This window comes from Dendropsophus ebraccatus, chromosome 2, assembly GCF_027789765.1.
Source record: "Dendropsophus ebraccatus isolate aDenEbr1 chromosome 2, aDenEbr1.pat, whole genome shotgun sequence".
Classification (NCBI taxonomy): Eukaryota; Metazoa; Chordata; class Amphibia; order Anura; family Hylidae; genus Dendropsophus; species Dendropsophus ebraccatus.
Window position 1 is genome coordinate 190,709,985 of NC_091455.1, and position 14,272 is coordinate 190,724,256.

General features: G+C 45.2%; 1 protein-coding gene across 1 annotated transcript in view; it reads right to left on the bottom strand.

The window, feature by feature from the left end:
• The window catches only part of PITRM1 (pitrilysin metallopeptidase 1), a 30,848-nt gene that overhangs the window by 5,256 nt on the left and 11,320 nt on the right, over positions 1-14,272 (bottom strand). Inside the window, exons 12-22 of the mRNA XM_069960512.1 lie at positions 13,558-13,654; positions 13,238-13,372; positions 12,448-12,586; positions 11,795-11,911; positions 11,447-11,576; positions 11,135-11,255; positions 10,918-10,994; positions 9,283-9,448; positions 9,036-9,136; positions 1,832-1,952; positions 175-240 (exon numbers count right to left, since the gene is read on the bottom strand). Of these exons, the coding sequence (XP_069816613.1) occupies positions 175-240; positions 1,832-1,952; positions 9,036-9,136; positions 9,283-9,448; positions 10,918-10,994; positions 11,135-11,255; positions 11,447-11,576; positions 11,795-11,911; positions 12,448-12,586; positions 13,238-13,372; positions 13,558-13,654 (1,270 nt within the window). The remainder of the gene's footprint in view (positions 1-174; positions 241-1,831; positions 1,953-9,035; positions 9,137-9,282; positions 9,449-10,917; positions 10,995-11,134; positions 11,256-11,446; positions 11,577-11,794; positions 11,912-12,447; positions 12,587-13,237; positions 13,373-13,557; positions 13,655-14,272) is intronic.

The following is a 14,272-nucleotide window of genomic DNA, read 5'->3' on the forward strand; positions in this document are numbered from 1 at the left end:
CAATAATGTATGACATGTCAAAGTTATTTTTAATGACAGGCACTCCAATTCAACAGGTGCCCCAATCCTCATGGTGGAATGACAGGGGTCCCTGTGGTCAGAAACACTTGACCAATCCTGTGGGTAGGTGATAAGTATAGTTGGTGGTAAACCCCCCTCAAATAAGCAACTTACATGAATTAGCTTTCTGCAGCCTTTGTGGGTCCCATCTTTTCCATCCGAGGCAGGATGTAAAGATTTCTATGAATGAAAGCAATGAAATGTGACATTTTACCAGATACAACCTAATAGGAAGAACAGTAATAAAAATTAACATCACTTATACAGTCAATAGTCACCAACTTATATCTGGGTCTAGTGGCTAAACTTTTTTATACGTAATAGGTGATTTGCCACAGAGCTGGGCCTTAATATGATTTTTACATTTAGGGGGAGATTTATGAAAGGGTGTAAATATATACCTGGTGTAAACTGCCCAGAGCGACCAATCACAGCTCAGCTTTTAGCTCTGGTCAAACAAGAGGAGCTGTGATTGGTTGCTGTGGGCAGTTTACACCAGGTATATATTTACACCCTTTCATAAATCTCCCCCTAAGTGTTTAATTTTAGCATAAGTGTGTGGCAGCTCATCCTTAGACAATAGCCGGCCATCACAAAAGACAACTGCTGGACGCTGCTTGCCTTCCAACTGCTCTGGACCGGTGTCAATGAACAATCTGCTATTATTATGTGTCTAGACCCAAGTGCCTTTATGGTAACAGAATACAATCCCTATGTAGTCGGATCATGCACAGTCTATACCCCCTTAAATCTGCCCCCTACTTTTTGCTGACTGGGTTCACATGTAGTATTTGGTCAGTATTTTTAGCACAAATCAGATGCGCTTGATGCTTTTAGCTAAAAATACTGTTAAAAAACTACATGTGAACACAGGCTTATTATTAAGTTAAAATGGGTATTCCATCAGGGTAAGGGATAACAAGCTGATCATAGGGACCCCCAAGGATCCGGAGAACAGTGGCACAATTGGCCCCTAGAATGAATTGAGCGTACCACAAAAAAAAAAAAAAAAATAAATAAATAATTCTTTCAAATCAACCAGTGCCAGAGATTTGTAATTCATTCTATTAAAAAAAAATCTTCAATTTTCCAGTACTTATCAGCTGCTGTATGCAGGTGCAGTCTGACACAGTGCTCCTTGGACAGTCATAGGAACTAACAAATCCCCCGAGAAAGCTTCTCCTGCTCTTCAAACTGGAAAGAATACTACTTTCTGCAGAACATACAGCTGCTGATAAGTACTGGAAGCCGTTTTTTAATAGTAAATTACAAAGCTCTGGCGCATTCTTACACCAGCTGATTTAAAAATAAAACATGTTTTGCTGAACTACCCCTTTAATTACAAGGTTACAGCATTCTCTGCTAAACAGACAGCCCGGGATTGGTTCATGCAGCAGAAAGACCATAAAATAGCTCTATAGTAGGAGATCTTTTCTGACTCCTAGGACTGCATCTTGAGTGGAATATTATTTATACAGCTTTATCGTCAGTTCATCCTTGGTCCTATTACACGAGACAATATTGGTCTGAGTAATGGGATTTCAAAAACAGTCGGTCACAGCCCATGGCCTGAAACCACTGAATTAAGGGCCAGGAAGGTGTAAAACTTTTATCTAAAACCTAAGGTCACCCAGATGTATTATGACCACCCTATGGTGATGAAGTGAAATCCATCCTATGTCTGCTAAGTGTAAATACAGAAGGCAGGCTTATATGGCTGAGAATGTCACAAACACCCACACAAGATTTTAGCATGGATAGTGTGTCGCACCTCTACAATATGAGGTCGGATTGGTTTGCGCTCTTTTTTATTCCGATGGATTCCACCCAAAAAGTGTTCGACTTCCTTAGCGGCTTCAGACATCTGCTGGGGTGTGGCATTGATAGAGCACCTATAGGGAAAGGAGACAGAACCTGTGCATCTTCATACTGATCATTTTAAAAGGGATTTTTTCCATGTTTGGTTCTAGGAGCTTAAAGGCGTTGTCCAGAGAAAATCTTTTTCTTTCAAATCAACTCATATCAGAAAGTTATATAGACTTGTAATTTACTTCTTTTAAAAAATCTCAAGTCTTCCCATACTTATTAGCTGCTGTATGTCCTGTAGGAAATGTTTTATTTTCAGTCTGACACAGTGCTCTCTGCTGACATCTCTGTCCGAGACAGGAACTCTGTCGCGGTTTTTTATGAATCCCCAAAGAAAACCTCTTCTGCTCTGGACAGTTCCTGTCTCGTGCAAAACAAGAGTCCGTGGAGCCTCAGTTACGAGTCTCAAAACACGGGATAGCCAGATATCTCTAGCCTGTTGCCAACGGGGTGCCTCCACGATGGGGAGAGCACCACACCACCCTGATAGATAACCCCTTAAGTCCCACTCGGTTGCGAGTATTGGAACATTGACAAAAGGGGCCACCCTGTTGTTTCCATGTCTATGTCTAACTCAAGGTGCGAGTATTGCGATCATGACAAGGGCTTGCAAAGGCAGGCTTCCACCCACAGACAGCCGTTTCGGGGTTTTTGCCCCTCGTCAGTGTGGGGTAGGATTCTGGCTAGTTGGGGCAATGAAAAATCAACCAACAAAACACAGTAATCACTGAACTCAAGGAGAACAGCGAAAAAAATCCAATGAAGTACTCATTGGATTACTGTGTTTTGTTGGTTGATTTTTCATTGCCCCAACTAGCCAGAATCCTACCCCACACTGACGAGGGGCAAAAACCCCGAAACGGCTGTCTGTGGGTGGAAGCCTGCCTTTGCAAGCCCTTGTCATGATCGCAATACTCGCACCTTGAGTTAGACATTGACAAAAGGGGCCACCCTGTTGTTTCCCTGTCTATGTTCCAATACTCGCAACCGAGTGGGACTTAAGGGGTTATTTATCAGGGTGATGTGGTGCTCTTCCCATCATGGAGGCACCTCGTTGGCAACAGGCTAGAGATATCTGGCTATCCCGTGTTTTGAGACTCGTAACTGAGGCTCCACGGACTCTTGTTTTGCATATTTAAATTTTTGGGGGCATCAGTGGAGACTCTTGATTGAGTACTTCAATGGATTTTTTTCGCTGTTCTCCTTGAGTTCAGTGATTACTGTGTTTTGTCAGTTCCTGTCTCGGCCAGAGATGTCAGCAGGGAGCACTGTATCAGTCAACATTTCCTGCATGACATACAGCAGCTGATAAGTATGGAATAAAGACTTCAGATTTTTTAATTGAAGTAAATTACAAATCTATATAACTTTCTGATATTAGTTGATTTGAAAGAAAGAGGATTTTTTACTCACCGTAAAATCTCTTTCTCGTAGTCTTCATTGGGGGACACAGATACCATGGGGTATAGGCTGCTGCCACTAGGAGGCGCTGACACTAAGAGAAACAAAGAAAGTGACTCCTCCTGAGCAGGATATACCCGCCCACAGGCACTGAGCTAAACCAGTTTGTACAAGAGCAGTAGGAGAAGTCAAGAACAGGTAAAGTAGAAATAACACCAAAAACGGAGAAAACTACCATACCGAGGAAAAACCCCAAAAGAAAATGGGTGGGTGCTGTGTCCCCCAATGAAGACTACGAGAAAGAGATTTTACGGTGAGTAAAAAATCCTCTTTTCTCGTGCGTCTTATTGGGGGACACAGATACCATGGGACGTCCAAAAGCAGTCCATGGGGTGGGAAAGATAACCGCTAGACAAGAGCGCTTGGTGAGAAGGCACAGAATAGCACCAACACAACCATCAACTAGGAAGAGAGCAAGGGATGATGCTGAATGCATCAGAGAAAACCCCTACAGGTCCGCAGCAAAGGAAAAAAAAGAGTGTCTATTCCCTGGAGCAATGTGCTGCACAGCAGACAAGAGTGGGTTGTGTCCATCCTGGAAGCCAGCGACATGATGTAACATTGAGTCCAACAGAACTAGTAGGCTAGATGTGGGGGGGAAAAAAAAGCAGACGCCCAGCCAAGTGGGTGACCACAGGCGGCAGGGACTTACTCTGAGGTAGAACAGAATAAAAGGCAAATACAACCAAGACGGGAGAGACTGGAAAATGTTTCATGGCACATAGAGGTCTAAGGCGTCAAATAAAGGAGAGAGGACTGAGCGTCTCTCATAGAAGGTGCCACATGAGATGCAGGAGAAGCTGCGTCCTTGACTATGGAGCTGGCAAGAATGGCCAGGCTGGAAACTCCATAGGCCTAGGAGTACAGTCTTCACTGAGAAGACAAAACTTGAGCACAAGAGAAGCCATGGCCTATGATATGAACTATCCCATCTGAGAAACACATGTTAATAAGAAGAATAAAGCTGTCCAAGCATAAAGCAGTCCAGGGAAGGAAGGAGCTGGAGGAAGGAAAAACCGCGATCAGAATCTTGAGTAAGTTGTCCTGGAAGGAGTACAGTAGTACCTGGTATCCCGCAGTGCCCAACAGAAAAGAGGAGCAGAGAAAAGCTGGTAAGCCGGGGAAAAAACAACTCCATGGGCTGTTAGAGCCTTAGAAGGGAGGTCGATCATATAAAACACTCCGCTCCAAGAAGCCTAGAGGTACTCGAGAGCCTGGAGTCCCAGAAGAAAACTGTGAAGGGAGGTCGAGGTAAGGCTGATGGGCACGGGAGTTGTCACAGGACAATGGGCACAACAGGTAATACATAGACTAGAGTCCATATGTAAACTAGATCCAGAAACCAACGCCTCAAAGGGTGAGCGGAGACGTTGCTTGGTAAGAGCAGAACAGCAAATGTAAGTCCTGCCAGAATGCGATAGGTTTGGAGACGATAAAAGGTAGGGCCAGACATGGGCCAGTGAACAACCCTGTTTCCAAGGAGAGGAAACCTTTAAGGGAATAAGTTCTCAAGGAATCCACATGGGAGACAAGATAAGGGAGGGGGACTGGGAGCCCCGTCTGGAGAGCATGGCCGGTCAACAAGAAGACCAAGGACAAGGAAGTCAAGCAGGAGTGCTCATAGAGGCCAGTGAGGGTCGGAAACCCACACCCGCCTGTCGGAAGAAGCAATTACGGAATAACAGTCGTCTGGAGGATACTTATACTAAATATTCCATCCTCCTGGAGGGAAGGGCTGCTTGAAGATCTTCTGACTGAGTGGTAAAAACCCAAACCCAGGATAGGGGGGGGTCATGCACAACAGTGCATTACTCCAGGGAGAAGGAGTAATGGTGTAAGCGGGAGCACTGCAAAACCCTGAACTGAGAACAATGCTTCATAGTCCGTATGGCCAAGCAAAGACACCTGGAGAAGCTAGACCACGAAGAGACCATACACCTATGCTTAGGACGGTAGAGAAACCATACAGGCAGTAAACAGGAAATCCTCACCCTGTGAGACTGCAGCTGCCTAAGAGAGAAGACTAAATACTTGCCATGTTGGCCATAGGCAGATGCAGAAGGAGAAGTCCTAAAGTAGCACTGTGATAGACATGTAGGCAATTGATGTCCTACATACACCAGGGGTAGAAGAAACCCTTTACTGTTTTACCTGAGGAGCCGAGAGGCCTCACTTCACCCAGATCAAAGAGGGGACGGCCTAAGCAATACAAGCCATACTACTGGGGAACAGCCAGCGAGACAAATGCCAGAACATGGTAGTTATGCCCAGACCAAGGACAGAAGAACCACCCTGACAGTACCAGGATGAAAGTGACCGGATCTGTATGCTGCCGGCCACTCAGAGGACCAGAAAGAACCACCCTGTATGAGAGTCCAACAGTCCGGGGGCAGGTAAAATGAGGGGTCCTGTACCTTGTGTAGTGGGACACGTAGCAGGATGCTTGGGCTTTAGAAAGGATACAGCCCAAGAGGAATACAACAAGGTTACACTGCCTGAGAGCAGGTAATGAGACTTGTTAGTGGAAACATAGAGAAGACAACATGGTGTAGTAACAAGTTACCCTATGATGATCCCCTGAAGTGACAGGCACAGATCATGGAAGTCCTACGAGGATGAAAGGTAATATACAGGGTAACACGAGCAGAGTAGCTGCAAGCAGTAAGTAACAGAGGACCAGCATTCAAGAGATACAAATACCTGGACTGGAAGCAGGTAACGTGCCTGGTCAGACCTGTAAACAGAAGCCTACAGTGTGTGCTCTGGGAGCAGGGACGAGAACAGGACTGTGTCCCTATGTAAATGAGGACTGGATACGAGAACTGCCCAGCATCACCAGGATAGTGAGCAGACCTGAAGGTGGTGTATTACATCGTGTAACAGGTTACCACAATCTGCGCACACAGAACTACAGGTAATGTAGTTGGAGCTATATCGTGCAGCAGAGGGCAGAGCTCTGAATAACCTTGTACCACCACCTGGGAGGGGGTAACATGTCCAGTTCTATGTCTGTGACATCATGTAGTAAAGGAATCTATGTCATGAAGATGAGAGGCAGGTCTGAAGCACCGCCCGCTAATGGGTGATGTGAGTGACAGGACTGGAAGCTCTGAGTAACACCGGAACAACGACTGGCAATGGGTGATGAGTCTGGTCCCATAACCTGTCTGACAAACCATGTAGCAGACTGTTCTGTTGTGAGAGCCCAGGAACACAGCATTGTAATAGGTAATGTGTCTGGTTCCATGTCCTGCTTGCGACACCATTTAGCAAAGGATTCTGCCTCGAGAACACAGTAGTCCCCTTAGGAACGGTAATGTGTCTGGTCTCATGTCCTGCTTGTGAAACCATGTAGCAGAGTGTTCTGCTCAAAGATCGTTTGTCAGCGAGTAACATGTCTGGTTCCATGTACTTACCGTGACACTGTGTAGCAGAGGGTTCTGCTCAGAGCACAGATACACTGTCTGGAAACAGGTAACGTGTCTGGTTCCGTGTACTTACCGTGACACTGTGTAGCAGAGGGTTCTGCTCAGAGCACAGATACACTGTCTGGAAACAGGTAACGTGTCTGGTTCCGTGTCCTCACCGTGACACCGTGTAGCAGAGGGTTCTGCTCAGAGCACATACACCACCCTGATAACGTGTAACGTGTCTGGGTTTATGTACTCCTCGTGACACTGTGTAGCAGAGGGTTCTGGCTCAGAGCACAGATACACCACCTGGATAGCGGGTAACGTGTCTGGTTCCATGTACTTCTCGTGACACCATGTAGCAGAGGGTTCTGCTCAGAGCACAGTAAACTCCGTCTAGTAGCAAGTAACGTGTCTGGTGCAGTGTCCTACTTGTGACACCATGGAGCAGAAGGATCTGAGGGCACAGAAACACTGTATGGTGATGGGGAATGTGTCTGTGCGTATGTGGTTGAAGGGGAACCAGAGTGTCTGTATATAAGTATTAATGTAATCTTATATATATATAAAATCTGACACAGAGGGGTCAACCAGCACCAAAAATGCTGGATCTGCAGACCAAGGGTTGCTGGAACATTATATGGAACATTGGCCATAATAAAACATGATGCAAGCCATTCTCATATATGTAATGGTGTAATAACACTTCCACCAGTAGGTGGCAGGAGAGGTGCATCAAGTGTCCCAAGCTGCTGGAATAGAAGGGTAGTGTGTGTGGTAGCTCCATCAGGAGACCGCACACACACACACATACACATGGCAGGGGGAGGGGGAAGCAGCATCCCTCAGTGCAGGCTCTGGAGAGAGCCAAAAAGGGGGAAGCCACGGTCCGCGCTGCACCCGAAAAGGGGCGGGGCCTACCGGGAGGGGGCGGAGCATCTTACTGTGAAGGCTCCACATAGAGCCACAGGTAAGATTAAGGTGGGATGCTGCGGCCCACCCGACTCCCGAAGGGGGAGGGGCGGAGCATTCCAGTGCAGGCTCCACAGTTGAAAAAAGGCACAATTCTCCGGGCCGTGCGGCACCCGGAAGGGGCGGGGCCTATAGAAGGCGGGGCATCCTCAGAGCAGGCTCCAGTGAGAGCCAAACATAAGTAGAAATGAGGCGGGCCGCGCAGCGCCTGAAAGGGGGCGGGGCATATCGGGAGGGGGCGGAGGTAGCCCTGTGTGTACTCTGGAGAGCCACAATATAGGGAAAAAAGGGCGGGATGCCGCGGCACCCGGTAAGGGGCGGGGCTTAGGGAAAAGGGGCGGAGCATCCTTTAGTATGGTCTCTAGAGCCACATGAAAGGAAAAGTGCGGGAAGCTGCGCAGCACCCAGTCAGGGGAGGAACATCCCTCACAGTGCGCCCCATGGCACCCAGAGAGAGACACTAATAAGAATAAAATGGTGGAGAGGGCTGGCCTGCTACCGACTGAGGGGAGAGGAGTATCTGCCTGGGGAGGGCTGCAAGTGACTGGAAAGGGAGAGCTGCCTATGTGGAGTAAAATGGCGGCCTGGGAGGGAGGGCAGGGGGAATATACTCACCATATAGGAGCACATACTCACCCAGTCGTCTTCAGCCGGTGGGTGCCTCACCTTACGCGCCAAGCTCTGGGGGGGCGAGGCGGGAAGGGGCTGTGCGGATACAGAGTCCGCAGAAAGGCGACCAGATTGACTGATCTGGGGCCCTGGTGTCACGTTGCCGGCCGGTGGCGACCGAGGGGTGACAGCCCATTTACATTTATGGTCTGTTCCCTGGTCGCATAGTGGGGGGATCAGGGTGAGTTTTAGATAACCCACCGTGCCCAAGAATCCATAGGACCTAGAAGGAAAAAGAAAAACCAACTAACTAAACATAAAGGAAGAAACTGGTCTGGAGAACCCAGACCTGTGTCTGCCTCCTACTGACACTAAGCTAAACTGGTTTAGCTCAGTGCCTGTGGGCGGGTATATCCTGCTCAGGAGGAGTCACTTTCTTTGTTTCTCTTAGTGTCAGCGCCTCCTAGTGGCAGCAGCCTATACCCCCATGGTATCTGTGTCCCCCAATAAGACGCACGAGAAAAAACATTTTCGCTGGACAACCCCTTTAAAATACTAAAGTGACATGTCACCTGACCAAGATGACCAATTGTTGCTCAGCACTGTGATGTCACATGCCATCATGAAGGGCCTACAACAGTAAGCCACATGACATACCTTAAGCTGTCACTTAGGAGTAAGTATTTCCGAATACGTGACATCTTCCGTAATAACGGGCTCAAGTCAGACATTTCAGCAATTCTTTTCATCATTCGAACCTACAGTAAAAAGATTTAAAAAAGGAAATGAAAGGATATAGCGCTTGCAGATAAATACACTAACTATTCATGGCAAAGCAATATAACTATAAATGTACACACATAATTCGGCAGTCACTTAGATTTCTGGTGTTCAGCTGTCATACCTGATCCATTCCATTAAAGAGTTCTTGAAGTTCCCCAGCTGGTGTCAGCGTCCGGCTTGCTCGTATGGCAGCGTAGGTATGGCCAGAATCTGGAATACCATTAGACATTTCCTGTGCGCTCATCCTCACTAACACTCGAAGCCGTTCCTCATCATCAAAATGGGGACTAAAAAGGTAAATGAAAAACTAAATTAAACCTACAAGGATTGTAAGAATTACATAGGAATACTTCAAGGGAATCTGTCAGCACCCGGACGGGACCCGAGGTGCCAACAGTGTAGTGTGTCCCCTTGTGTGCATGGTCCCTGTTTAGAAAGCCTCCATGCAGTACATTTTTAACAAACACACTCTAACCTAGTAGCATGGCTTGTGCCGCACTTCGGCATGCCTTACAACTACCCCCCATACTCATATTCACCGATTAGCCTGCCTCCTGCTCCCCGTTGCCGTCATGTAGTTGCATGCACGCCCAGTTGCTGGCAAGGGGTGCGCACTGACTTGTCAGTTTGCGTCTGTGACAATGGTTCCCTCTGGGGCGCGCTCCTGGTAACGTTATTAACAAATGCGGTGTAGAGCAGCGCTGGCACACTGAGGGCCTGAAGCCAGTGCCGCTCTTCTGCCCTATGGCACGAACAGTGTTACCAGGAGCGTACCCCCAAAAGGGAATGGTTGGAACAGGTGCGAACTGTCAACTCATTGCGTGGCCCTTGCCAGCAACGGCGCGTGTGTGCAACTACGTGAAGGGGGAGGAGGAAGTAGTGGTAAAGCATGCCAAAGTGCGGCACAAGCCATGCCATTTCTCCTCTTTGACCCTTGGTGAGAGTGTGTTTGTTAAAAATCTACTGCACAGAGGCTTTCTAACCAGGGACCATGCACACAAGGGGACACACACCTACACTACACTGTCAGCACTTCGGGTGCGGTCCGGGTGCTGACAGATTACCTTTCATCTGTAGAAATATGTATGTGTCGTAGAAGAGGGGGGGGGGGACAACATTATAATTAATTAGTTTAGCTAGCCGCTAGGTTGCATTGTTTTATAGATAAAGTTATAAACAGCTATATGTACATTAGATAGTTTGGTGTCCTGGGGACGTTCCCTGGCCCCCAAGTGCACTGATCCACCCGCTCATCTGAGTAGTAAGCCACACCTCGTAATGAATATTCATTTGTTCCCAAGCTGTTCCTGTATAAGCGGGGCCTGAGAGGCGCATGCACAGTCTGTTCCTGTACATGGAAGCTGAGAGATGGGATCGGCATCCGGACTTATGTGATATTATAAGTATTACTTGACTGTCTTAAAGGGACAGACCGGTGCATGTGCTGTAACACTGCCCGGTGGCCGTACAGGCCAGGCTTACACAAAAACCCTTACGTCCCAGCAGGGGAACAAAATGAATATTAACATTAAGTGAACATTACAAGGTGTGGCTTACTAGGCAGACGAGCAGGTGGATCCAAACAATCTCATTTACATAAAGCTGTTCATAACTTTACCTACACAACAACGCAGTGCATCAGCAAACTAAAGCTAACATTACAATGAGCATTATTAGCCCATTACAAACAGAAGAGCGAGTGCACACGTGTGAACCTGATAGTTTCCCTTTAACCCCAGAGCGCAGGTTCAAATACCTGTTAAATATTTCACTCCATAGATGCATCATGTCAGGCATATTCCTGTCCAAGCAGAGTGATGAAAACAGCACCCCCTAGTGGAATGAAAAACAGGTAAGCTTTGTTCTGCCTTTCATTTCAAAGAGCAAATGGGCACAGGGATTGACTGGTCAGAGAAGGGTAAATGTCATGTTCAAGTAGGGAAACCAATGTGGTATCTGCGCAGTCAGGTCACCTGTTCATAAGTGTCCAGGTTAGAGTCATCTGGTATGACGTGTGGACAGACAGACATCCCTCCTGTTGTCAGCTCCATCTGTTGAGCTTGTTCTCGGTAGTTATAAACACCGCACCCCATCCTGGAAAAAACAACCGCATCTGTCACCACATGGCAAAACACATCAGGAGCACTAAAAATAGGCTGCATAGCAAAGAGCTAAACACTTTCATCACAAAAAAAAAAAAAAAAACCATGACCACGGTAATGGCTGTGTACTCTATATACTACAGCAAAGGTACAGAGGAGAGTGTTAGAGAACAGGCAACTTACTTGGTTATCACAGAGCAGAATAGAGGCACATATGGCTTGAGCTCTTCAGGAAGAGGATTTAAGCTGGAAATTGCTCGGAAATAAACCATACCGTTTGTCGGCTGAGCACAATACTGGACAGGAACCTCCCCTGAAATACAACATATATGTTTCATAAGCAATTATTATATACTAATACATTGACTGATTTGACTGAAATGAGATAGAAATTTTGTGTTGCTTATATTTTAGATAGAAGCAAGATAACAGGTGCCTATACTCTGTGGAGCAGCGGTGCCATGTCATACACAGTACAGTAACTGCAATTTAATCCCCTCTGTCCTGGTCTATATGGAATATACACATCACCTGCATAAGCCAATTCCAAGTCTGTATGTGGGATTGTCGGCTCAATGTCAGATACTTTCAGTGCAGGGAGACAAGAAGCATCCTGGGGTTTACTCTGCAACTCTAGTAGCTCTAGACCTGTGGAGGGATAATAGATTTATTCAAAATTCAAGAAATACGAAACAAAAAATAACATTTAAATCACACAAATACAGATTGAGCCCACTTTCCCATGTATGTAGTACGTAAAGTGGATGCAAGACCTATCCGAACTGTGGGTCTGAAGACTAAATTGTATAACATCACAGATGCGGCTGATTGTTTCGGTTCATGTTACTGGACCCTCAGCTGGTATGTAATAGCATGTAAAAGGATATAAATAATTTAAAAGTTTTGTTTTCTTAATTGCGACTGTCAAATGGATTGTCTGTACCCTAGATAGGGTTAGCTTTATACAACCCCTTCAACGGTGTCAAATCTGGAAAAGACAATATACTGTGGATAGGCTATCAATGTTTTTTTTTTTTCTGGACAACTCCTTTAAGCAGAATGAATGTGGATTATCTGTATTTTCTGTAAGTTAAAGCATCATTTCTGAGTACATAACAAGTGCCTACATTGTGTGTATATATATATATATATATATATATATATAATGTAATCTACGTTGTTACCTTTCTCATATATCTGTTTTCTCTCTTGTTGAGACAAAGCTTCCGTCTTCTGCTTTAGTTTTTCACATTCCAGTTGAGCTTTCTTCTCGTAATAATTTTCATCGGGACTCATAGATAAAGTCATTGTGTGCAGATTATCCTGTAAAACAGCACAAACTATTGGTTACTGGTTCCAGGTAGTCGTTTTATCTGTGTTGTAGTAATATTATTATTGCATATAGAGATGATTCAGCGTTCTGGTTACATGTAAGTTAAACGGCAGCAATCAGTGTCAAGCAGCAAATTAAAAAAAAATATACAAGATACAAGATTACATCCAAAGTTTTCATTAGTGGGGGTCTGGGTGTTAAGACCCCAAAATCTCTAGCAGAAGCAGAAAGCAGCATGTGGCTGAGCACTGTTTTTCCCCAAAGTCTCCTGCTGCTGAAGATGGACTCAATAGTAAGTCTATAGGCATGTCTTCTGTGAGCACCAAGATAGCGGTGAGAAACTGTATTCAGCTGAAGACTTCTCCACACTTCATAGAGAAATGTCACATTAGGTGTGAGCATTAATATGGAGACACTACAATGAGCAAGATGTTTCTTCCCCATTTGCCCCCAATCAGAGGATCAGGTCTCCTCTGGTGCGTCCAGTGGCTTCTCCTTAATAAATCATGTACTCAGTGTAATGTTACACAGCGTAATGTTTTTAGCAATGCACATAAAAAGATGTCTGTTTTCACATGACTAAAAACTATTCATGCCTGAAAAAAAAAAAATAAATATATATTTTTTCAATATATTATTACCTGAAAATGCTGCTTGACTTTTTCTTGTAGGAATGTGGGGTTGTCTTTAAGACACTGTCTGAATCTATCGATCTTCTCTCCAACTTTTAACAAGTCAACAGGATCTCCGTCGTGATTCCAGCAGGAGGCGATATACTGGTAATAGGGAAAAGAACAAAAAAAAAAGGTTTTGCGGAATATAAAAAGGTCTCATACATAGATACATACATACATGGCACATAACATCCCATTGCTGAGGCAATATGTTGCATCTAGATGTTTTACCTTTCCACACATGAATAGAACAGGTTAAATGACATAGAAATAATAGTCAGACCTACTGATGCTAATGTGAGGCCAAAGCCGGTAGACTGGTGCTTCATTTGGATCTCAAGCTTGTGGAGAAGGGCTTCAATTCTTTCAGGCTCAAATCCTTTCCTGCAATAAAAAACATTGAAAAAAAAGAAAAAGAAAAACATTTTTACATATATATATATATATATATATATATATATATATATATAATATATATATATATATATATATATATATAATGTCTGTTGTCTAAAGGAGATAATAGAGTCCAGCACTTAGCTATCATCATCAGTCCCATATACAGTACATGGAGCAGCAGGGCACATGTATGACCACTGCTCTGTATTCCAGGACAAGGGGCCTAAGACTACCAATCAGTAAAGTGATAATGAGTACCCCAGTGATCATATATTTAAAGGGGTTCTTCAGCGTTTGAAAAACGTGACCACTTTCCCCTAAAGACAACATGACTTCCAGTTCAGGTGTGGTTTGCAATTAAGTTCCATTCACTTCAATGAAACAGAGCTTCAAAACCTGCACCCAAACCGGAGACAAGAATGGTGCTGTCTCTGGAAGGAAGTGGTCAAAATTTTCTTACGCTAGATAATCCCTTTAACACCTGGTGAGATATATAGATCTACACACAGACTTGAATCTGCTTTGTAAAATACACAGCACTTTATGGAAACGTGTGCAGAAGTTGTGCCGGTCTTTCTACACAGAGAAGTTATCAGGGAACCA